Here is a 22,500-nt window from a genome sequence, read left to right as displayed (position 1 = left end):
ACGTGTTTGTTTATTCAGCTACCGTGGTCAGCAAAAACAACAATTTCAAAAATACAGAATGAAAACGATTCCATATGACTAATTCCTCGTGAAGAGAAAGGAGAGGTCAACCTACATACTCGTTCTAATCGCGACCACACCACAATTCACTACCACCCCTTAAGCAGACACAAGAAACGCCAACGCGGCTTAGGTCACCACTGACGTGCATAGTTTGAAATAGGCTTACAAGATAAATTCACTTGACGGAAATGACATTTAAAACCATATTTTAAGAAACGTTTTGTGACAATTTCCAGCAGCGTAACTGACACACACCTGCAATATGTGCATAATGGAGTATGCCTGAGTTTCGGTTTTCATCGTCGTATTTTTCAAGTGGTGTCGATCAGACGAAACACGTTGGGTTCTAGTAAATCGAATCCAGAATCTAGAAAATGTCAACACGTTTCGCTGTTGTTAGGGACTGAGAAGTACATGAAGAAGGAGGGGGAAGAAGGAAAAATGAACGCACGGTGCACAGAGAATCACATTTAGTTCAGATGAACATGAATACAAAAAAAATAACCACGAGAATGTTCGTTTTTGAAACGTATATTTATAAGCTACACGAAATATTCACTACATCGCACGTCAGCCTAGTTAGGTCTATGAACTAGGCGAACATGCAAATAGGAACTTCGTGTGTACACGCAAACACTAGACCAAGAGCGCACGGAAAAGATCCAGTAATCCATGTCAAAGTACGGTGGGTTATAGAAACACGAAAATTACCCAGCATGCTTTCCCCCGAAAGCGGCGTATGGCTGCCTGAATGGCGGGGTAAAATCGGCCATACACGTCAAAAAACCCACTCGTGCAAAAACATGAGCGAACGTGGGAATTTCAGCCCATAAACGAAGAAGAAGAAGAAGGAACAAGACAAGTTGAGACCAACGTAACGTAGCATTGTCCTTCAAATAAATTAACTTTCAAAGCACTAGTTTTTGCATTGTTAAGGCATTCTTAGTGTGATGTCATATTATTCCAAAGCAAAGGCCGGACTGTGTGCCTCTTGGGCAATTTGAAGCAGTGTGTTGGCGGGTAAAATCCCTTTAAACAATGAAAACGTAGGTAGCACGCATGTTGATGATCGTGTAATTTGTTGATGACTAGTGTCTCTAGATCTTCAGTTTTTCACGATAAGTTGGTTCTGTGTTTGGTAAATTTATAGATAAATGGCAAGCATACGTGTAATAGTATACGTCCTTTATGAGGAATTACCGTCATAATAAAAAAAAGAAAGAAGAAACAAGTTGCCTTAAGGCTGGAGCACACTTTGGAAAGTACGTTGGAGTAGCCTCCCTTCTACGTTGGAGTAGCCTCCCTTCCCGGATTTAGAACGCGTTTCGTGTCGTAACAGATTATCCACTTACTAGCCATATCCGTATGCAAAATAATGAAATAAACATTAGGAAATGGCACACGTTTACAAATATCGACATTCTCTATCAGTGCAATAAAAAACAATCGTTAGAACTTGCATTTACGACATGTCGTGCGTGAGAACGTGTCAGTAAACAAGCACTTTTTGCCTTGCTGAAGAACCCCACGAGTCAAGCTAAAACAGACGACAAGTAATGGAAAGCAGTCTGCGGATAAACATAACAAACTACTGATGAAAAAGTGTGTTCATCCCTGCTCTGGATAAAAGACATCGGACTGATGACAACGTGGCAGCGTTCACGCGAAAAGATTTTTTTTTCAGATTATCGCTTCTACATTTTATTGCACGTACTTGGGGCAGATCTGAATTTCTGAAAGATGACAAATCGGTCTTGTGAGCTGAGAACCACATGTTCTTTGCCGACAGAAATCACGATGGGACAAGATGTAGATTGTGTTGAAGAGATGTTTGCAGATTATCGCATCTACATTTTATTGCTCAGATCAATGCACGTAGTTGGGGTAGATCTGAATTTCGCAATGGAAGACGACAAATCCGTCTTGTGAGTTAAGAACCACACGTTCTTTGGCGGCAGAAATCACTATGGGACAAGATGAGGATTGTGTTGAGGGGCTAATACTGACTGACTTTAGATGAAGAGTTCCTAGACTGCCTGGTTTTTGTAGAGAGGCATCATGATGATGTCCTGGTGTTGTTTTTTTTTACGTTCTTGGTGACAACGCGCCAGAATCGCACGAAGATCGAACTCTCGAAGAAAACAAGTTTATCGCTGAACATCGGAAATGTGAAATGCTCTTCCTGTCTGACCAGTCTCCCCGTTAAATCCACAGGCTACATTATTTATCAGGTAACTTACCAAACCGGAGTGTGTGTGTGTGTGTGTGTGTGTGTGTGTGTGTGTGTGTGTGTGTGTACACCGGATTACCACCATCAACGCACCCTTTTGGACTTTTCTACTATGCCTGCTGTGACATTCACGAGGATTATTGTGATTCTTGGACAATCGTGTGCCTATGCTGGACTTGCAGGAAGACAAACGGTGCCGGAACGGTATACGTGCTGCCAAGTGTGCACGTCCAGAGCTCAGTGTGAACCGAGAGTGAGTGTGTCATTGTGTGGAAGTTTTGCTTGATTGATTTATTCATGATTTAATTTGCTTTTTGGTTCAATAGTAAAATCTGTGTACGTTATACTTTGTATTTTGTGGTGTGATTCGCCCGAGTGCGAGACCCCCATCCCCGAACGCCTCTGTGGGTGGAATTGTATATATATATACTTGTGTAACGTGAGTGTGTAGATGAGAATGTGAAAGTTGCTTTGGACCCAGATACACACAGCAGACACCAACGCAACAGCTAAGTTTCAGCCTGACAAAGAAATTCGAGTGACACAGCTAATGGCTGTACTTGTTATTTCTCTATTAAAACAAATGTTTCAAGATCTTTAGGCCAAAACAAATAAATTGTCTGTTTCTATTAACATGGCTAAAAAAAATAGGGTAGGTAGGTAGGTGTTTTTGTTGTTGTTGCCAGGATAGAATTCTTGAAAATAACTAAATGACACAAAGAGACAAGACTTGCTATAGATAGATTTATATAAAAAAAAAATGTGACAAAGGATATAAAATGATTGTTTTACCTGGTCTGGAATCTTCAGTAGTAATTGCATAAAAAAAAGTCTGATAATTATATCAATTATCATGTTAACTTTTTCTTAAAATGGGTGCGTTAAATCCTAGTCTGTTTGTTTTTAATGGACTAAGCAATCCTTGGACTGACAGAAAAGATGTATTTTAAAAATGTCCAGTTGCTTTTACTTATTTTTCTAATTGGAAGAGAATACAAATAATTAAATTATGCACTCTTTTCTGTTCAAATGGGTAGAGGGCGGGGGTAGTAAAAGGATCACAGTTCAAGATTTTGCGCGACAAGAGGTGTGTTTCTTTTATAAAGAGCAAAAACTCAACTTGGTATCTAACACTATTTCTGAACACTGTAACCACTTTAGCACTTTTTTTCTTTTTTTTCTGTCTTCCAAACTTCTAATTCAGCTTCAAAAATGATTTTAAAAAAAAGGTTTTTTCTTCTGAAATCTACAGTTAAATCACTATTTTGGATATTCTATTTTGCTTCCCTATTTATCTTCTTAAGTTTTTGATCATCTGATTACCTTGATTTTCTATTTGGAAGATAATATGCACTCTTTTCTGAAAAATGGGTAGGGGGTGGGGGTAGTAAAAGCATCACAGTATAAAATTTTGTGCGACAAGAGGTGTGTTTCTTTTAACTTTGATGAAGAGGGATAACTCAACTTGGTATCTAACACTAGTTCTGAACACTGTAACCACTTTAGCACTTTTAATTTATTTGTTCTGTCTTCCAAGCTTTAAATTCAGCTAATAAAATGAGTAAAACAGTGTGTGTTTTCTGAATTCACCAGTTAAATCACTCTGTTGGATGTTATTGTTTGCTTCCCTATTTCTGTTCTGAAGTTTTTGATCACCTGACTACCTTGCTTTTCTATTTGGAAGATAATATGCACTCTTTTCTGAAAAATGGGTAGGGGGTGGGGGTAGTAAAAGCATCACAGTTCAAGATTTTGCGCAACAAGAGGTGTGTTTCTTTTAACTGTGATGAAGAGGGATAACTCAACTTGGTACCAAACACTATTTCTGAACACTGTAACCACTTTAGCACTTTCATTTTTTTTCTCTCTGTCTTCCAAGCTTTAAAATTTAGCTAATAAAATGAGTAAAAAAGTGGGGTTTTTTTCAGAATTCACCAGTTAAATCACTATGTTGGATGTTCTATTTTGCTTCCCTATTTCTGTTCTTCAGTTTTTGATCATCTGACTACCCTGCTTTTCTATTTGGTAGATAATATGCACTCTTTTCTGAAAAAATGGGTAGGGGGTGGGGGAAATAAAAGTATCACAGTTCAAGATTTTGGCCGACAAGAGGTGTATTTCTTTTAACAGTAGTAAAGAGGGATAACTCAACTTGGTATCTAACACTATTTCTGAACACTGTAATCACTTTAACACTTTTGATTTATGTTTGTTTGTGTTCCAAGTTTTAAATTAAGCTTCAAAAATGGGTAAAAAAAATAGTTTTCTCATAATTCACAAGTTAAATCATTATGTTGGATGTTCTATTTTGCTTCCCTCTTTCTCTTCTTAAGTTTTTGATCATCTGACTACCCTGCTTTTCTATTTGGAAGATAATATGCACTCTTTTCTGAAAAATGGTAAGGGGGTGGGGGTAGTAAAAGCAACACAGTTCAAAATTTTGCGCGACAAGAGGTGTATTTTTTTTTTTAAACTGGTAAAGAGGGATAACTCAACTTGGTATCTAACACTATTTCTGAACACTGTAATCACTTTAACACTTTTAATTTATGTTTGTCTGTGTTCCAAGTTTCAAATTAAGCTTCAAAAATGGGTTAAAAAAATGGTTTTTTAATAATTCACAAGTTAAATCATTATGTTGGATGTTCTATTTTGCTTCCCTCTGTCTCTTCTTTAAGTTTTTGATCATCTGACTACCCTGGTTTTCTATTTGAAAGATAATATGCACTCTTTTCTTAAAAATGGGTAGGGGGTGGGGGTAGTAAAAGCATCACAGTTCAAGATTTTGCGCGACAAGAGGTGTGTTTCTTTTTACTGTGATGAAGAGGGATAACTCAACTTGGTACCAAATACTATTTCTGAACACTGTAACCACTTTAGCACTTTCATTTTTTTTCTCTCTGTCTTCCAAGCTTTAAAATTCAGCTAATAAAATGAGTAAAAAAGTGGGTTTTTTCAGAATTCACCAGTTAAATCACTATGTTGGATGTTCTATTTTGCTTCCCTATTTCTGTTCTTCAGTTTTTGATCATCTGACTACCCTGCTTTTCTATTTGGTAGATAATATGCACTCTTTTCTGAAAAAATGGGTAGGGGGTGGGGGAAGTAAAAGTATCACAGTTCAAGATTTTGCGCGACAAGAGGTGTATTTCTTTTAACAGTGGTAAAGAGGGATAACTCAACTTGGTATCTAACACTATTTCTGAACACTGTAATCACTTTAACACTTTTATTTTATGTTTGTTTGTGTTCCAAGTTTTAAATTAAGCTTCAAAAATGGGTAAAAAAAAATAGTTTTCTCATAATTCACAAGTTAAATCATTATGTTGGATGTTCTATTTTGCTTCCCACTTTCTCTTCTTAAGTTTTTGATCATCTGACTACCCTGCTTTTCTTTTTGGAAGATAATATGCACTCTTTTCTGACAAATGGGAAGGGGGTGGGGGTAGTAAAAGCATCACAGTTCAAAATTGTGCACGTTAAGAGGTGTATTTTGTTTTAATTGGTAAAGAGGGATAACTCAACTTGGTATCTAACACTATTTCTGAACACTGTTATCACTTTAACACTTTTGATTTATGTTTGTCTGTGTTCCAAGTTTCAAATTAAGCTTCAAAAATGGGTAAAAAAAATGGTTTTTTAATAATTCACAAGTTAAATCATTATGTTGGATGTTCTATTTTGCTTCCCTCTTTCTCTTCTTTAAGTTTTTGATCTTCTGACTACCCTGCTTTTCTATTTGAAAGATAATATGCACTCTTTTCTGAAAAATGGGTAGGGGGTGGGGGTAGTAAAAGCATCACAGTTCAAGATTTTGCGCGACAAGAGGTGTGTTTTTTTTAACTGTGATGAAGAGGGATAACTCAACTTGGTATCAAACACTATTTCTGAACACTGTAACCACTTTAGCACTTTTAATTTTTTTTTTTCTGTCTTCAGTTCCAAGCTTTAAATTAAGCTAATAAAATGAGTAAAAAAGTGGGTTTTTTTTAGAATTCACCAGTTAAATCACTATGTTGGATGTTCTATTTTGCTTCCCTATTTCTGTTCTGAATTTTTTGATCATCTGACTACCCTGCTTTTCTATTTGGTAGATAATAATTATGCACTCTTTTCTGAAAAAATGGGTAGGGGGTGGGGGAAGTAAAAGTATCACAATTCAAGATTTTGCGCGACAAGAGGTGTATTTCTTTTAACAGTGGTAAAGAGGGATAACTCAACTTGGTATCTAACACTATTTCTGAACACTGTAATCACTTTAACACTTTTAATATATGTTTGTCTGTGTTCCAAGTTTCAAATTAAGCTTCACAAATGGGTAAAAAAAATAGTTTTCTCATAACTCACAAGTTAAATCATTATGTTGGATGTTCTATTTTGCTTCCCTCTTTCTCTTCTTAAGTTTTTGATCATCTGACTACCCTGCTTTTCTATTTGGAAGATAATATGCACTCTTTTCTGACAAATGGGAAGGGGGTGGGGGTAGTAAAAGCATCACAGTTCAAAATTTTGCGCGTTAAGAGGTGTATTTTTTTTTAAATTGGTAAAGAGGGATAACTCAACTTGGTATCTAACACTATTTCTGAACACTGTAATCACTTTAACACTTTTAATCAATGTTTGTTGGTGTTCCATGCTTCAAATTGAGCTTCAAAATGGATACAAAAGGATTTTTTTCCGAATTCACAAGTAAAATCACTACGTTTAATGTTCTATTTTGCTTCCCTATTTCTCTTCTTCAGTTTGTGATCATCTGATTGTTATTTTGTTTACATTTTCACAATACAATATTGCAACTTATTCAGTAGTGTTTGCGTGAAAAAATCTGATACCTATGCTTAAACTTCAGTCGTTATCTTAAAATTTTGCGCGTTAAGCCCTTTATATTTTGTATTTTCCTGATAAAGCAAACATTGAACTAACAGAAAAAGTAACTTTTAAAACTACCTAATCACTTTGAAATTGGGCCTCCAAAGTGTTCTCCAGCCTTAAGGCGAAAAAAAAAAAGGTCTGTTTACGGTAACATAGGCAAAAAAAATAGGGTCGGTAGGTCGGGATTTTTTTTTTTTTTATCCCAAAAAACATATTTTTACGTTTTTTGTTGTTTTGTTGTTTTTGGTTTTTTTCCCCAAATGCCAAAAAAAAAGTCTAGGGTCGCGCGAAAAAAATAGGGTCGGTCGGGTTACCGTAAACAGACTATTTTTTTTGTTTGGCCTAAGCGATATCAAAACATTTCGTCGAGCTGTCGGCCGACAACTAAAGAAAACAAAAACAATATTCACTAAACCCGGGATCAGTCATCACCGAGATTCACCAACACCACCACCACCACCCCCTCGTCACGATTCCCAGTCTATCTAAAATCATTTGGTGAAAACTTGACTGAATGTAAAAAGGCGTTGTAAGACGTCAAGTAATAATAAACACAGTCAGACATTGTAACAGTCAGGTAACACAAATATAACTGTTTCAATACAAGTGTCTAAAATAAACATGCAAATGTTCTTGGTGTACGTGTTTTCTGTTGTACAAAAATAACCCGATTTTTCATAAACGAAAGAGAGGTTCTTTTTTCAAAGCAGACAAGTTACAGTTGAACACAAGGAATAATTCATCGTAAATCAAATCAAAATAGATGGAACAGAACCACCTGCAAATATAACTGGCATTTGGCTGAAACGGTATAGTTTATTTCTCATTCATTCTTTATAGTTAAACAGAGCCCTGACAAATCTTGTATACAACTCTCCTGTGTTCACTTTCAAGTGAATAACTATCGTTCTGATATCATTTTAAAGTGAAGCTAAAGAAACCTGGTATCGGCACTGCTGTGCATCTCCTATGATCTCAATGGTATCAAGGCACGGGTCATAGAGATCAATTTAGATCTAGATCTATTTCCGGTGACACTATTTTCCTTCCACCATTCCTCGATGGAAAAGAGTTCGTGTTGTTTTTGTTATATTTAGTCAAGTTTTGACTAAATATTTTAACATCGAGGGGGAATCGAAACGAGGGTCGTGGTGTATGTGCGTGTGTGCGTGTGTGTGTGTGTGTGTGTGTGTAGAGCGATTCAGACTAAACTACTGGACCGATCTTTATGAAATTTGACATGAGAGTTCCTGGGTATGAAATCCCCATATGTTTTTTTCATTTTTTTGATAAATGTCTTTGATGACGTCATATCCGGCTTTTCGTGAAAGTTGAGGCGGCACTGTCACGCCCTCATTTTTCAACCAAATTGGTTGAAATTTTGGTCAAGTAATCTTCGACGAAGCCCGGACTTCGGTATTGCATTTCAGCTTGGTGGCTTAAAAATTAATTAATGACTTTGGTCATTAAAAATCTGAAAATTGTAAAAAAAAATAAAAATTTATAAAACGATCCAAATTTACGTTTATCTTATTCTCCATCATTTGCTGATTCCAAAAACATATAAATATGTTATATTCGGATTAAAAACAAGCTCTGAAAATTAAATATATAAAAATTATTATCAAAATTAAATTGTCCAATTCAATTTAAAAACACTTTCATCTTATTCCTTGTCGGTTCCTGATTCCAAAAACATATAGATATGATATGTTTGGATTAAAAACACGCTCAGAAAGTTAAAACAAAGAGAGGTACAGAAAAGCGTGCTATCCTTCTTAGCGCAACTACTACCCCGCTCTTCTTGTCAATTTCACTGCCTTTGCCATGAGCGGTGGACTGACGATGCTACGAGTATACGGTCTTGCTGAAAAATGGCAGCTACTTGACTAAATATTGTATTTTCGCCTTACGCGACTTGTTTTAATTTTTGTCTTTGTCGTTGATCATTGTATACACAAATTACACAAACGTCATCTTGTGAGGGACCAAAAAATATTGAAACTCTCGGATGATTTTTTTGTGTGGTATCAACCTCGACCTACGGTCTCGGTTGATACCACAAAAAAAATCATCCTCGAGTTTCAATATTTCTCGGATGATTTTTTTGTGTGGTATCAACCGAGACCGTAGGTCGAGGTTGATACCACAAAAAAATCATCCTCGAGTTTCAATATTTTTCGGTCCCTCACTCGATGACGTTGTGTAATCTCTATGTCTGCAACGAATGAGCACAAGTTGAACTAATCGATGAGATTTTCAGGAACAGTCAGAAGCATTTTGTTTTTGTTTTTGTTGTTGCCGGATTGTCTTTTCCCGGATCTCGAATGTTGGAGTGTTTGCTCTGACGTGTATTTCATCGATGTCCAAAGTCTGCACCTTCGATGAGGAACGTGCGGTGTGCCATGTGTTTTTGTTCTTGTAGGAGTGTGATTTATGCTTAAGTAGATTGCAGAAGTCACTTCGTCCAAACTCATTATACGAGCCTCTATGATGTGTGTGTGTGTGTGTGTGTGTGTGTGTGTGTGTGTGTGTGTGTGTGTGTGTGTGTGTGTGCGTGTGTGTGCGTGTGTGTGTGTGTGTGTGTTTCTGTCTGTTTGGGAGAGAGAGAGAAAGCCGGAGAGAGAGCGAGAGAGAGAGAGAGAGAGACAGACAGACAGACAGACAGACAGAAAGAGAGAGAGACAGACAGAAAGACAGGCAGACCGACCAATCGACCGACCAACAGACACACAGACGGACATACAAAAAAGAAAACGTGTGTGTGTGTGTCTCCACGCACGGGTTTTGCACATGTCCCGACAGTGACATAAAACTGGCCATTACTTATGACTTGCATAATTTATCATGCACGTGGAAAGCAGACTCATACATCCTGCTCTCACTGCCAACTAAATTGTCCTGCAATAAATGTTTGCTTGTTTTTGTTGTTTTATTACTGTGAATCGTTCGTCAAACTGGAATGCTTTATTTTATAACCTTTGTTATTGACAAAACAATACATTCACAAATATATCAACCCAACGGCTCCCATGGGGTCGCCTTCACGCGGCGGGAGCGTTTAAACAGAGCTACCCCACCCCTTTACTTCTCTTCTTTTGTCTTATTTCTGCCTTACCAGTCCTTTCACCTATATTTCCTTCCAAGAAAACTCTCCCTACTATTCCCTGCAGTTTTCCAATTCTTTTCTTGTTGTCTTATTTTTACCTGACTGGATCCATCACCTTTATTTCACTTACCAAAAGTCTTCTTTTCCACATCCTTATTTCTCTGCACCCCGCATGTCGTAAGAGGCGACTAACGGATTCTGTTTCTCCTTTTACCCTTGTTAAGTGGTTCTTGTATAGAATATAGTCAATGTTTGTAAAGATTTTAGTCAAGCAGTATGTAAGAAATGTTTAGTCCTTTGTATTGGAAACTTGCATTCTCCCAGTAAGGTCATATATTGTACTACGTTGCAAGCCCCTGGAGCAATTTTTTTATTAGTGCTTTTGTGAACAAGAAACACTTAACAAGTGGCTCTATCCCATCTCCCCCCTTTCCCCTATCCCATCTCCCCCCTTTCCCTCGTCGCGATATAACCTTCGTGGTTGAAAACGACGTTAAACACCAAATAAAGTAAAAGTAAAGTATCAACCCAACGGTATTTTAAGTGCACAGACAAACACTTAATAACGAACACTTATCTGGCTGATTTGTTCTTCCGCCTGCCACGAAGCCGCAAGCGAATTGTTTGGTCTTTGTTTTTGGATTTGTGTGTGTAAGTGTAATCCATGATTTGTGGTGACGTGCCTCTTCCTGGTTGCTGGTAATATTTACAGGCACACGCCCTTTGAAGTTTTTCGATCTGTCAGGTCGATTGGTGCTCGCTTCAATTGCATTTTAATTTTGAGTTTTTGTCTGGCACATTTTTTGTGAGTCACGTTTTCTGTGGTAATATTTTATTGTCGTCTTCTTGGTAAAGTCAGCACATTTACATACACTTTTTTTTATCGGAATAACTAATTACTATGAGGGTATATATCACTCTTGTCTTGAATCTTATATTGCAATTTCTCGGGAAAACCAAGCGATCGTGTGTAAGAGGCGTTCGGGTGAGTAGAGTATGGGGGTTGAGGGTTGAGTGTAAAAGAGGGCTGGTGAGATCCGGGTGGGGGGGGGGGGGGGGGGTTAGAGAGTGTACACTATACGTTGAACACTTGTAATGTATCCTCACTTTTACAACTACACTATCACAGACAGACAGACGGACAGACAGACGAACAGACAGACGGACAGGCAGACGGACGGGACAGACAGACAGACAGACAGACAGACAGACAAGACAGACAGACAGACAGACAAGACAGACAAGACAGACAGACAGACAAGACAGACAAGACAGGCAGACAGACAAGACAGACAGACAGACAGACAAGACAGACAGACAGACAAGACAGACAGACAGACAGACAAGACAGACAAGACAGACAGACAGACAGACAGACAAGACAGACAGACAGACAGACAGACAGACAGACAGACAGACAGACAGACAAGAGAGACAGACAGACAGACAGACAAGAGAGACAGACAGACAGACAGACAGACAGAAGACAGACAGACAGACAAGACAGACAGACAGACAGAAGACAGACAGACAGACAGACAGACAGACAGACAAGACAGACAGACAAACAAGACAGACAGACAGACAGACAGACAAACAAGACAGACAGACAGACAGACAAGACAGACAAGACAGACAGACAGACAGACAAGACAGACAAGACAGACAAGAGAGACAGACAAGACAGACAAGACAGACAGACAAGACAGACAGACAAGACAGACAGGCAGACAGACAGACAGACAGACAGACAAGACAAGACAGACAGACATACAGACAGACAGACAAGAGAGACAGACAGAAGACAGACAGACAGACAGACAAGAGAGACAGACAAGACAGACAGACATACAGACAGACAGACAAGAGAGACAGACAGACAGAAGACAGACAGACAGACAGACAGACAGACAGAAGACAGACAGACAGACAGACTAGACAGACAGACAAGACAGACAAGACAGACTAGACTAGACAGACTGACAAGACAGACAGACTAGATAGACAGACAAGACAAACTAGACAGACAGACTAGACAGACAAGACTAGACAGACTAGACAGACAGACTAGACAGACAGACAAGACAGACAGACAGACAGACAAGACAGACAGGACAAGACAAGACAGACAGACAGACAGACAGACAGACAGACAGACAAGACAGACAAGACAGACACACAGTCACACAAAAAGAAAGGGGGAAGGGACGGGGTTGCTTGCTTTTTTGTGCTTGTCTGTGTGGCCACGCGTCTAGCTGTGATGCATCCCTCTGTAGCCAGCCAACCGAAAACATTACAGCAAACTGATTTGAGAAACAGGTGGGAGTCTGCCCGAAAATAGACCGGCAATATCACACCACAGCAAGTATCTACTATCTATATCGGCAAAAAAACGAAGCCTTTAATCACCCCCCCCCCCCACTCCTCCTTTCCCCATCCTCCTTTCCCCATCCTCCCTTCCCATCCTCCCTTCCCCATCCTCCCTTCTTCCCCATCCTCCCTTCCCCATCATCCCTTCCCCATCATCCCTTCCCCTTCTTCATTCCCTCGCCTCTATTTGACTGTCAGATGGGCTAAGTTTGCCAACAATTTCCGATTTATCACACGAAACACACAAAGACAACCCAGCCACTCACACACACAGTCACACACATACGCCCCTACAGGGCCAAGAAAGTTATTAGGTTCGGCCAAAGTCGTGCATGTTTATGCCCACATGTAAACGAAGACGCGTGCGTCTTTTTTAAGAATAGGGTGGGCGTCAACATCAGTATATGGCACACACTCGTACCATCGGTAAGTCAGTTACGGACGTACCCCTCCACACCGCCCACCCGCTTTTGTAGGGGTTGCCACCCTCCGCGAAGACGGGTGGGGCTGGACGGAGGGAATAGTAGAAGGGGTCACTTGTATAAATTACGAGGGAGAACAACCGCTCTTCATTCTGCCTTCGTCGTTGTCTGCAAACGCATGTGCAGCTTTGAACATCCAGTCTTTATTCTGGTGAGTCTTTGGCTGTTTTGGTTCGCCTGTTTGTAAAGATGCTTTGGGCATGCGTTTTGTATTTACTAATTTAGTTGGTCAAAGGAAATAGTAGACGGGTCCCTTGTTTTAATTAGGAGAGAGGACGGTCGCTTTTTATTCCGGTTGCCTTTCTCTATTTGCAAACATCGTGCAGCTTTGAGCTCATTAATTTTGTCTGGTTGGTTTGCTTTACCGTTTGTAGAAATGTTTTTGTCTGCCTTTAGCGTGTATCGTTTAGGTGAAAAAACTGTCACCCTCCATTCTGTCCTTGTCGTTGTCTGCAAATATCGTGCATCTTTGAATTTTAAGTCGGTATTCTCGCAAGTTTAAGTTGTTTGGCTGATAGTTTTTGAAGATTTTTTGTGTGCCAGCCTTTAGCTCATAAATTAAGCGAGAAAACGACCACCATTCATTTTGTCTCCTCTTTTCTGCCTGAAAACGTCCTGCAACTTTGCGATTAGTATTTGTCTGGTAAGTTTTCGGTTTTGGTTCTGTTTCTTGACTGTTTGCAAACTGAAAATGTTTTTACCAGCAAGTAACTTTAAAAAAAAGATAATTATGTTATAGAGTCCCTTTTGAGATTGATGTTGTTGTTGTTGTTGTTGTTGTTGTTGTTGTTGTTGTTGTTGTTGTTGTTGTTGTTGTTGTTGTTTGTTTTCTTTTTTGCAAGGCAGGGAAACGTTTATTTCAAAAACATCTAGCATTACATGACATAGGATAAATACGTTACAACATCAACAAGAAAAAAAGAAAAAAAGTATGATTAAATGTTCTGAAACGCAAATAAGGAAAGCGCAGTGCACTGAGGAAAACCTTCTTGACCCGGCCCTCATTAAAGAAATAGCAAAAGAAACAGCTGGCCATCACCACCCCCACCACCATCACCACCAACCACTCCCGACATAATGCCTAAAATATCTAAAATATCAAAAAAGGATACTCCTACTAGATATTGATTTTTGGTCCTATTGCTCATTCTAAAACTCATTTCAAGCCATTTTATTCCTCAGCTGTGCAATCCAATTGTGCTGTTGTTACTGCTTGCGCAAAAAGAGAATCCAAAAACAACTGTTTATTGCTGTCTTGCTGTAATTAACGAAATATGAACACGTAGGCTTCATACTTCAGAGTAGGCGATATTTCATTACGCACAGTTAGTGCGCACGTGAACAATGTTAACGATGCGGAAAATAACAGCAGGTGTTCCGACTATACATGGTTCTGTACATCGTATATACACGTACATATGTATGAAATAAAGTGGTTTGTCACGAGTAGTCTGTGAATCGGTCCCCTGAACAGAAGGTAAAGTCTTTGTCTGTATAGTTGATGTCGTGCGAATGCCCCCAGTAATTGGTGAACTAAAATAACTGTTAATATGAGTCATACACGCTAAACACATAGAAATGATTTCCAAATATTTCTCATAATTATCTCAGCGTATTCTTCGAACAAAACCGAACATGATCCAGCTAAAATAGTGACTTTAAATGCTTTTCTTAAATTCGTATAACATGTTAGTTCTGTGTTGCTTTTGTTAAGCAGCACCACTGTAATTTTCCATACTTGTGGTGCTAATTTGACTTGACTTGGTTTTATTTACTGATCATATTCATGGATGGCCAAATCTCAAAATGTTAACTCGTAACTACAAGAAAATCACTGGCCCGCCAGAAATTTCGCTTGCCCGGTACATTCCACAAAACAAATTTTAAGTGTTAGATTTCTTCACACAATGAAACACCCGCAACACGCACAGAAGCCTCGTTTTTATTTCACCAGCAAGTAACTTATTTTTTTTTTTTTCAAGTTTCGTTTTATTTATTAGCAAAAAATATTTTCGATAAGTAATACACTCTTGCAAAAAAAAAGGTAAACCGCGGAAGAAAAATCGTGTGAAAGAGATTTACTGGAATAGTCTATTCCCTTGCAACCGTTAAAACAATCGTCTGTGAAAAGTTGATAAGGCAAATGCGATGACAAAACATTCTTTTTGTTATCAATCTCATATATGGTAGCAAGTAACTTATAAATTAGGGAAAAGAACAACCACCCTTCGTTCTGTCTTCTTTTTACATTTAGTCAAGTTTTGACTAAATGTTTTAACATAGAGGGGGGAATCGAGACGAGGGTCGTGGTGTATGTGTGTCTGTCTGTCTGTCTGTCTGTGTGTGTGTGTAGAGCGATTCAGACTAAACTACTGGACCGATCTTTATGAAATTTGACATGAGAGTTCCTGGGTATGATATCCTCAGACTTTTTTTCATTTTTTTGATAAATGTCTTTGATGACGTCATATCCGGCTTTTCGTGAAAGTTGAGGCGGCACTGTCACGCTCTCATTTTTCAACCAAATTGGTTGAAATTTTGGTCAAGTAATCTCCGACGAAGCCCGGACTTCGGTATTGCATTTCAGCTTGGTGGCTTAAAAATTAATTGATGACTTTGGTCATTAAAAATCTGAAAATTGTAAACAAAAAAAAACAATTTATAAAACGATCCAAATTTACGTTCATCTTATTCTCCATCATTTTCTGATTCCAAAAACATATAAATATGTTATATTTGGATTAAAAACAAGCTCTGAAAATTAAAAATATAAAAATTATGATCAAAATTAAATTTTTGAAATCAATTTAAAAACACTTTCATCTTATTCCTTGTCGGTTCCTGATTCCAAAAACATATAGATATGATATGTTTGGATTGAAAACACGCTCAGAAAGTTAAAACGAAGAGAGGTACAGAAAAGCGTGCTATCCTTCTCAGCGCAACTACTACCCCGCTCTTCTTGTCAATTTCACTGCCTTTGCCATGAGCGGTGGACTGACGATGCTACGAGTATACGGTCTTGCTGCGTTGCATTGCGTTCAGTTTCATTCTGTGAGTTCGACAGCTACTTGACTAAATGTTGTATTTTCGCCTTACGCGACTTGTTTCTATCTGCAAACGTGATGCAGCTTTGAGCTCAGCATTTAAAAAAAAAATGTGTTCGTTGATGTTTTGCTTATTTTGTTTTGTTTTTTGTTTTGGGTGTTTGTTCGTTTGATAAATTAAGCGAGAGAACGATTTCTCCTTTATTGCATGTCACCGTCTGCAAACGTCGTGCAGTTTTGAGTCTCTACACTACACGCTTTGTTGAACTTTTCCCAACTGTGCTTTCGTGGAAAGAAAAAAAAATGTGTTGCCAAACAATCGGACTATGAACAATAACATGGCACACCATGCTATTCGACTCACGGTACACATGTTAGCGTTGTCCTGTCGCGTTTCTATGAAGTGTTGTTTCTCATTATTACATATCTTTTTTGGTCTTGTTTATTGCACTTTATATATTTTTTTTTTAGAATTCATGTAACCCTGCGTTTTTCTTAAACAAATATTGACTTGACTTGACTTGACTTGGTTATCATTTGTTTCTGATGTGTGTTCGGTTATGGTTGTTTTGTTTTCATTGTTCGGAAAGATGCTTTTGACCTGCCTTTGGTTAGGAAGAGGATATACATAAAAAGAACTAACAAAATCGTCTGATTTAGGATCCTTCAGCATCAAAACTCAGATTACGCTTTCAGGGTTGGGATTGTTTTTGTTCGACATGAAAGATGGAAAGTTTCAGAAGAGGAATAAAGTTACTTTTGTCTCATCGTCTCATCGTCTCATCGTCTCAAACAGACCAACAGTCCCAGGCAGATTCAGTGATTCGGTGAAAGTATTGAACTATTGTACATATCAATTAACCTTTTAAAAGAAAGAAAGAAAGAAAGAAAGAAAGAAAGAAAGAAAGAAAGAAAGGAAGGAAGAGGAAGAAAGAAAGAAAGAAAGAAAGAAAGAAAGAAAAAAAAGAAGGAAAAGAAAGAAAGAAAGAAAGAAAGAGAGAAAGGTAGAGTGGGACATATTTTCTTCAATAAACCCTTTCAGGGTGTGCGCATCGGCTGAGCCATGGAAGCAGTCTCAGGCAGTATAGTGTTCGGTGAAGGTTCTGATTGTTCCTTTCCGCTGACACAAAGAAGTAAGGCTTAATCCATGTTACAAAGCTTTTATTTGGTCGGCACTGAATATCTCTTTGTTAAAATAGATAAAGATTAATAAGAAAAAGAAGAAAAGCAGAAGAAATATTCGAACAGAAAATAACAAATAAATTAAAACACCCAACTGAAGTTTGGACAATAACTAAACTAGTAAGGAGGGAATGAACAGAAAGGAGAGAAACAAAATTAAATTAACCCCATTGATCTTTCACTCAACAGGCTTGCTTGCAACAAACTGAGAACCTCAGCTAAAACACCCCCCCACGAACCATCCACAACAGTCAAAATCATGACCTCCACAACATCAACATCCCTCTTCGGCCTCCTGGTCACCTGCTTGACCATCGGCTCCAGCCTCGGACTGCCCCACTCCCAGTGTCCCCCAGGGTCCGGCATGTCATGGTTGGCTGACCCCACAGACTGCTCAAAGTTTTACGTGTGTCACGCTTCACGGCGCTTCGAGTTCGACTGCGGCATCAACGTCTGGGATCCCGAGACCAAGACTTGCGTTGGGAAAGGATCGCACTGGGACAAATGTGAGTTGTGAGAGTAGCTGTTTTTGGATGTGTTGTTGTTGTTGTTGTTGTTGTTGTTGTTGTTGTTGTTGTTGTTGTTGTGGTGGTGGTGGTGGTGACAATGTTGTTTTTGTGGTTGTCGATTATGTTGCAGTCTATTATGCTAATGTCCGTTATGTTGTTGATTATGTTGTTGTTGTTGAGCCTGAGACCCAAAAAGGGCTTCATATGGACTTATGTAACTTGCGAGAGTAGCTGTTGTTTTTGTCGTCGTCGTCGTTGTTGTTGTTGTTGTTGTTGTTGTTGTTGTTGTTGTTGTTGTTGTTGTTGTGGGTTTTTTAGTCTACATCTTTATCAGAGGTCACCTCAGCAAGCGGCGGTCAACTTGGTCTTTTTTTTCCAACAAATTAAGTAGCACCGGTTTGGCAAATATATTCCTACATGTGCACAACATCGTTCACTTTCAATTCCACTTGTTTCGCTTCAACTTGTCGATCTCTCTCTCTCTCTCTCTCTCTCTCTCTCTCTCATAACTTATTGAGCTCAATACCCAGTAATGTCTCTGTTATTGCCGAACATCGGCTCCGGCGAACTTTTCTCTCTCAGTACCTGACACCCCTGGTCAAATCTAAACCCTCTGAGTCAACTGCATTGAACTTTCGACGACAAAACCATCTCCGTTTTACAGACAATATAATCTGTGCAAACACGGACGTTCGATCATCAGAAGCTTGTCTTCAATTTACGATCCAAATTGCAAAGGGCCATTATCAAACGACACAATGACGTTAACGTCAAGGGGGATAAGATATATTTTGTTTGAGAGTTCCCCACCCTTGGTGTCAGCGAACAGGGGGTAGATTGTGCCCCTTGTACCTTGTCTTTTTGAAGAGCTTCTTACAAGTGTCAACAACCGCAAAGTGTTGTGTTGGAATGGTCGTCTGCCTACGCAAATGGACAAGATCGAGTAGATGTCTTACATGTTGACCATAGGCTTGACCTTGTGAGGACAAGATAAAGAAGAATACAAGGGGTTGAAAAGCTGGGGAAAAGTTCAAGTGACACCGGAACCAATAAGTACAAGCTAAGATAAGGAGGATTAAATGTAAGTTATTTGAAAAGCAAGCGAACAGTTTAACGTTGAAGTGACGCCGGAACCAATAGATAAAGGGGAACATAAGTCACAGAAGAGTTAACAAACACAGTGATGTACATTTTAGTCGGTCTCCGGTCTCTGACCGATCCAATTTCCCCAGGACCTATAGCTTTACCCCAGCAGGACACAGGTCCGATTAACCTACAGAAGAAGTGGTCAAGGGTCCGATCGTTTTTGACAATGAAGCGGACATGCGGACTGTTCAATTTTCAAGAGGAAAGCTTGTTTCGGTTTTGCCAAGCGAAAGTAAACACTGCGTGAGGAAAGCTGGTTTCGGTTTTGCCAAGCGAAAGTATGCACTGCGTGTGACCAGTTTGTTGAGTGAACGAGGCACCATATGGGATCTGATTCTTTGAATTAATTTATCAAGTTGGATCAAGAAGAAACTCTGCGTAGTCGGCTGGACGTTAAGCAACAAATAAACAAACAAACAAACAAACAAACAAAATCAAGAAGAAAAAAAGAAAACCGAACCCATATGGTGCCTCGAGTGCATTCATTGGCTCAGCAATAAATCGTTTAAACCAATGGGAACCACCCGTGCATGTTCGCACATGCGCAAGGCATTACTTTTCGTCATAATATCCGGAAAACCCGTTGTGCTTGTTTGTTTGTTTGCTTAACGCCCAGCCGACCACGAAGGGCCATATCAGGGCGGTGCTGCTTTGACATATAACGTGCGCCACACACAAGACAGAAGTCGCAGCACAGGCTTCATGTCTCACCCAGTCACATTATTCTGACACCGGACCAACCAGTCCTAGCACTAACCCCATAATGCCAGACGCCAGGCGGAGCAGCCACTAGATTGCCAATTTTAAAGTCTTAGGTATGACCCGGCCGGGGTTCGAACCCACGACCTCCCGATCACGGGGCGGACACCTTACCACTAGGCCAACCGTGCCGGTTAACCGTTGTGCGTTCGACAACTGTTCAAATAACTTTGAAATGTGATTCAATCCTTTGAGTATCTAGTCATGACAGTCGCGGAAGGTGGAAGAATTTAAACTGAAAAATCTTTTTAAATGCGGTTTTACGAGTCGTGTTTTTGTCCTATTGAAATTGCTATCTCAGGACACTGTGTCCTATTGATTTTCAGTCTTCAGGACAATTGTCCTAACGGCTGCTAGAAAAATGTACATCACTGAAACAGTTGAGGTCACACTGGAACCAATAGGGACAAGGTAATGAAAAATATAAGTGATTGGAAATACAAAAAGTGAAAAGTTAACCACGGATCTTATATGAACTGAACAGATACAGTTGAGCTTGTAGATGCGGTTTAGTTTTAGTTTTTAAATGTTAAATTGTTTGTTGGAAAGGCAGAATTGAAGCATTACACCGTCCACGATTTACTTTTATTTGCATGTATTGTCATTAAAAAATTTTTTTTTTAAAGTCCATTATTGAGGGTTCTTATTGGTTCATATCGGCAGTGGTCAGCTTGTCTTGACCAACTCGCCTATCAAGTTGCCTGTCTATCGACAGTCAATAAGTAGAATCAGAAAAGTTCAACCGACTCAGCAGTCCGGTGCCCTTCTGCCTCTTCTTGCATCTCACGATATTCTTGAATCTGTCAAGGCGAATGGCTGACAAGAGTCTAAGTTCCAATTAGGGAAGTTTTGTCTTGGCTGAGTCGTCGCCCATGGAAGGGTTTCCACAAATGTTTGGTGTTGGCGCAATCGAAAAACTGAGTAGCTGGTTAACTAACTAACTAACTAACTAACTAACTAACTAACTAACTAACTAACTAACTAACTAACTAACCAGTCAGCAGTCCGATAGGAAACCAACCTACAGTGGAACCCCCCTTTTAAGGCTCCCTCTGTCATACTTTATGTTCATAACCTTTGTAAAATTACCCCCATTTTAAGGCTCCCTCCTTTTTAAGACCTTGTTTTGTCATACGTTATGTTCATAACCTCTGTAAAATTACCCCCATTATAAGACTCGCTCCTTTTTAAGACCGGATTTTGTCAGATTTTTGGAGGTCTTAAAAGGGGGGTTCCACTGTACTCACCAACGCATCTGCATACAAAATGGATGTGTATGTGCAGATCCGCGTGTGTAAGGGAGTGGTTTTAGTATAAGTGTTATACGGATTGAACTTGTGAGTCTTATAGGGTTAGGCTGTGATAGCCTATTTACGTGATGTAAGATGTGTGTATACGACCAAAAAGAATACAATCTGTTTGTTAAACATTCAGATAGCACACTGAGTTGTATTGAATTGAATTGAATTGAATTGAATTGAATTGAATTGAATCGAATTGAATTGAATTAAGCCAACCAGCGATCTCCTATTCATCAAAGTTTCTTCATCATCTGCTATATTTTTTCCCAGGCTCCATCGCCAAAGAACTGGACGAACTCCACGGTCTGCCAGTGGGACACAGTGGCGACGTCTGCGTCAACAGCCCTACCGCAATCTACCCTAAGGCCGACAACTGCGCACAGTACTACGACTGCAGCTCAAGGGAGGCGACTGTGACCGACGACCCTCGCGTGGTGGAGTGCAAGTTCCCTCTCTTGTTCAACCCTGAGAGCAAGCGGTGTGAACACTTCGATGAGGTGAAGTGTGGCGACAGGAAGGAACCGCTCGATGCTTGTGAGTAGTTTGCGATTTGTTATCTTTTTGAGATGGGTACACAGTCGTACTTGTTTATAACGACCACCCAACAATTGTTGTTATAGACAGGTGGTCACTCTGTAGAGGTTAGTGGGGGGGGGGGGGGGGGGGGGGGGGGGTGGGGGTGGGGGTGGGGGGAGTTTGTCGTCGATCCTTGGCGATGGTCGTTATGGTGGACTGGGTGGCCGAGTGGTAACGCACTTGCGCTCGGAAGCGAGAGGTTGCGAGTTCGACCCTGGGTCAGGGCGTTAGCAATTTTCTCCCCCCTTTCCTAACCTAGGTGGTGGGTTCAAGTGCTAGTCTTTCGGATGAGACGAAAAACCGAGGTCCCTTCGTGTACACTACATTGGGATGTGCACGTTAAAGATCCCACGATTGACAAAAGGGTCTTTCCTGGCAAAATTGTATAGGCGTAGATAAAAATGTCCACCAAAATACCCGTGTGACTTGGAATAATAGGCCGTGAAAAGTAGGATATGCGCCGAAATGGCTGCGATCTGCTGGCCGATGTGAATGCGTGACGTAATGTGTAAAAAAATTCCATCTCACCCGGCATAAATAAATCCCTGCGCCTTGAATATGTGCGCAATATAAATTGCATAAAAATAAAAATAAAAATAAAAAATAAATCCCTGCGCTTAGAACTGTACCCACGGAATACGCGCGATATAAGCCTCATATTGATTGATTGATTTGTTATGGACAGATGGTCATCATCGAGAGGTAGACGCTAGGGCAGGTTTGTTAATTTGTTTTCATCCTGCTTTTCAACACCGCCCCCCCCCCCACCCCCTTGCTTTTGTGTGTTATACCCTAATTATGCCTTCCTGTTCTCTTGAGATGGATTACTTTAACAGATCGATTGATTAAATATT

At 39.6% G+C, this 22,500-nt stretch overlaps 1 protein-coding gene across 1 annotated transcript in view; it reads left to right on the top strand.

The window, feature by feature from the left end:
• The first annotated feature begins 13,056 nt into the window (after positions 1 to 13,056).
• The window catches only part of LOC138965553 (uncharacterized), a 26,177-nt gene continuing 16,733 nt past the window's right edge, over positions 13,057 to 22,500 (top strand). Inside the window, exons 1-3 of the mRNA XM_070337737.1 lie at positions 13,057 to 13,277; positions 17,545 to 17,861; positions 21,341 to 21,604. Of these exons, the coding sequence (XP_070193838.1) occupies positions 17,615 to 17,861; positions 21,341 to 21,604 (511 nt within the window). The 5' untranslated portion in view covers positions 13,057 to 13,277; positions 17,545 to 17,614. The remainder of the gene's footprint in view (positions 13,278 to 17,544; positions 17,862 to 21,340; positions 21,605 to 22,500) is intronic.

Source organism: Littorina saxatilis, linkage group LG4, assembly GCF_037325665.1.
Source record: "Littorina saxatilis isolate snail1 linkage group LG4, US_GU_Lsax_2.0, whole genome shotgun sequence".
In the NCBI taxonomy this organism is placed as follows: Eukaryota; Metazoa; Mollusca; class Gastropoda; order Littorinimorpha; family Littorinidae; genus Littorina; species Littorina saxatilis.
Note: the sequence above shows the minus strand (reverse complement) of the source record. Positions and strands in the feature narration are given on the sequence as shown.